This window comes from Moschus berezovskii, chromosome 14, assembly GCF_049115385.1.
Source record: "Moschus berezovskii isolate FMDL1 chromosome 14, NW_MosBer_1.0, whole genome shotgun sequence".
NCBI classification, from domain to species: domain Eukaryota; kingdom Metazoa; phylum Chordata; class Mammalia; order Artiodactyla; family Moschidae; genus Moschus; species Moschus berezovskii.
This window is the reverse complement of record NC_142473.1, coordinates 54,126,115-54,128,740: the sequence shown is the minus strand read 5'-3', so window position 1 is coordinate 54,128,740 and position 2,626 is coordinate 54,126,115. Positions and strand designations below refer to the sequence as shown.

At 46.1% G+C, this 2,626-nt stretch overlaps 1 protein-coding gene across 1 annotated transcript; it reads right to left on the bottom strand.

Moving 5' to 3' along the window:
* Window positions 1–354: 354 nt before the first annotated feature.
* LOC129553990 (olfactory receptor 51E2) lies at window positions 355–1,741 on the bottom strand. Its single transcript, XM_055422653.2, has one exon. The coding sequence runs from the start codon at window positions 1,622–1,624 to the stop codon at window positions 662–664; it is 963 nt and encodes a 320-aa protein (XP_055278628.1). The 5' UTR covers window positions 1,625–1,741; the 3' UTR covers window positions 355–661.
* Between the last annotated feature and the right edge of the window lie 885 nt (window positions 1,742–2,626).

Here is a 2,626-nt window from a genome sequence, read left to right as displayed (position 1 = left end):
AATGTAGGTTTCTTGGACTAATAAAGCAATTTTTCCCTTGTTTAAAAGTCAAATTGTACTTTTGCCACTCTTCTTTACGTTCTTTTGCTGCTTATTTTCTAGTTTTATATAACCAGGATAGTAGTAGTAGTGGCAGTGTAGTACTGGTAGTCACTCAGTAATGTCTGACTCTTTGAGACCCCGGGGACTGTAGCCCACCAGACTCCTCTGTCCACAGAATTCTCCAGGCACATCAGTAGTATTGAATAGCATTTTTACCTGTGGAAAAGAATTATGCTGTGCTAAGTCGCTTCAGTCGTGTGACTCTTTGCAACCTTAGGGACTGTAGCCCACCAGGCTCCTCTCTCCACGGGATTCTCCAGGCAAGAATACTGGAGTGGGTTGTTACATCCTCTTCCTGCAGGTCTTCCCGACTCAGGGGTTGAACCCGTGTCTCTTACATCTCCTGCACTGGCGGATGGGTTCTTTACCACTCGTGCCCACCTGGGAAGCCCAGAGAATAATTATGGCAGCCTCAAAAATTTCACCCCAAGCAGAGGAAGTATTTAGAAGCCAAACCAGAGAAAATCACTGATGTGTTTATGGGCAACTGAGATCAAGCTAGCATTAGGAAATCATTGTATCAAACCATTAAAGGTAAGAATAAGTGCAGTGGTAAGGGTCACTTGCCTCCCACAGGCTGAAACTCCCTGTCATAGCTGATCTTAAACATAGCTAGCACTCGAGTTCTTATCTGTTTGGTCTTGGCACCATAAATGATGGGATTGATGACAGGAGGCAGAAGTAGGTAGACATCACCCATGAGAACATGCACAATGGGATGAAGGCTGTTCCCAAAGCGATGCACCACCGAGAGGCCGATGAGAGGCACATAGAAGGCCAGCACCACACCAATGTGCGACACACAGGTTCCAAAGGCCTTGGCCCGCTCCGACTTGGAAGGCAATTGTAGAACTGTCCGTATAATCAAAAAATAGGACAAAGAGATGAACAGGGCATCCACACCCATGACCAGCAGAATGGCAGTAAGACCATAGACCACATTGGGCAATGTGTCTGCATAGGCCAACTTCATTACATCCTGGTGCACGCAATAGGAATGTGAGAGCACGTTGGACTGGCAGAAGGCTAGCCGTTTGATGAGCAGAGGCAGTGGGATGAAGAAGAGGGATCCGCGGGCCACAGCCACCAGGCCAATCTGGGCTGTCACTGCGTTGTTGAGCACTGCGGCATGGCGCAGCGGGTGGCAGATTGCTATGTAACGGTCAAAGGCCATGGCCAGGAGGATGGTGGACTCGATGGCTGAGAGAGCGTGAATAAAGAACATCTGGGTCATACAGGCATCGAAGGTGATCTCCCGGGAGTCGAACCAGAAGAGGGCGAGGATCTTGGGCATGGTGGATGTGGACAAGGCCAGGTCGATGGCTGCCAGCATGCAGAGAAAGAGGTACATGGGAACGTGGAGGCTGCGCTCCATCCTTATGATGAAGACCACGATGCAGTTTCCAAACAATGCCACAGCATACATAGAAAGCAGGGGGAAGCCAATCCAGAATTGAGCTGCTTCTAGTCCTGGGATACCAATAAGTACAAAGGTGGCATGTGTGAAGTTGCAGGTACTCATAGCTGGCACTGAGAAGGTGAGGTCGCACTGGCAGCCTGCTAGCCTGCTAGGACAGGGAGCACAATCAGAGAGCCTGGCCCCAGAGACCTGGGGACTGAGTACACCTTAGCTCTCCTTCCCCTTCTCTCTTCTCTCACTCCTCCAAGTCATTTGGGTTCTTTCATAAAAAGACTGTCGGAAGCCTCCTGCCAAAGGGGAAAGTGACAGCTCAAATTCACTTATCAGTCACCACTCTCAAAGTCCATTTACATTTGTACAAGGGAACCTGGAGAGAACGATGCTCATCCCAAAAATCTGCGCTTCTCAAGTTCTCTGGGAATCATTTTTCTGTTCTATAAACATTTACTTATAAGACTTACCATATATCAAGGATATTTGCTAGATGCTGAAAATACGGAGACAAAAATGCATATTTTTGCCTTTCAGATGCTGTGACACATCATTTGCCTTTTGGATACCTTGCCTAGAGTAAAAGATAAGTAACGAAAATATTAGAATCTTGGGATATGTGTTAGGAAAAGATGTGCATTTGATGCATAGGATGGAAGAAATGTCATCAGAGGAAACTCTCTGAAACAAGATGGTCCTTCTGTTCAGTCTCGAAATATTGAGTAGAAATTAAAAAGACAGAAGGGAATAAAAGGTAGAGCAAACAGTGGGGATAGGGAAGTTTTTTATTTTGTTTTGGTTTTGCTTTGCTTACTTGCAGATTTTCAGGATTCCAAGTCCCCAGGTCTAAGGTCAGCAAGAGAGGAAAGATACAGCTATAATAAAAAAATAAAAGTAATAAAAACAAATAAGCAAAACCTACAAAATAAAAATTAAGGAAAAAAGGCCAAAGTCAATATCTTAAGGTAACAAGGAAACTTATCTGGGGTCATCGAATGAAAGGCAGTAGCTCCCACCAATGAATTCTCTGGAGATGAAGGTGCTGGTAGGATCCTAGCTGCCAGGCGTGGTCCCTGTGAAGGCTTTCTCTCTGTTCCTGGCTGATGGGTCCCT

Excerpts from the sequence above, each read along its gene's own strand:
- LOC129553990 (XM_055422653.2), bottom strand. The coding sequence starts at position 1,624 with ATGAGTACCTGCAACTTCACACATGCCACCTTTGTACTTATTGGTATC.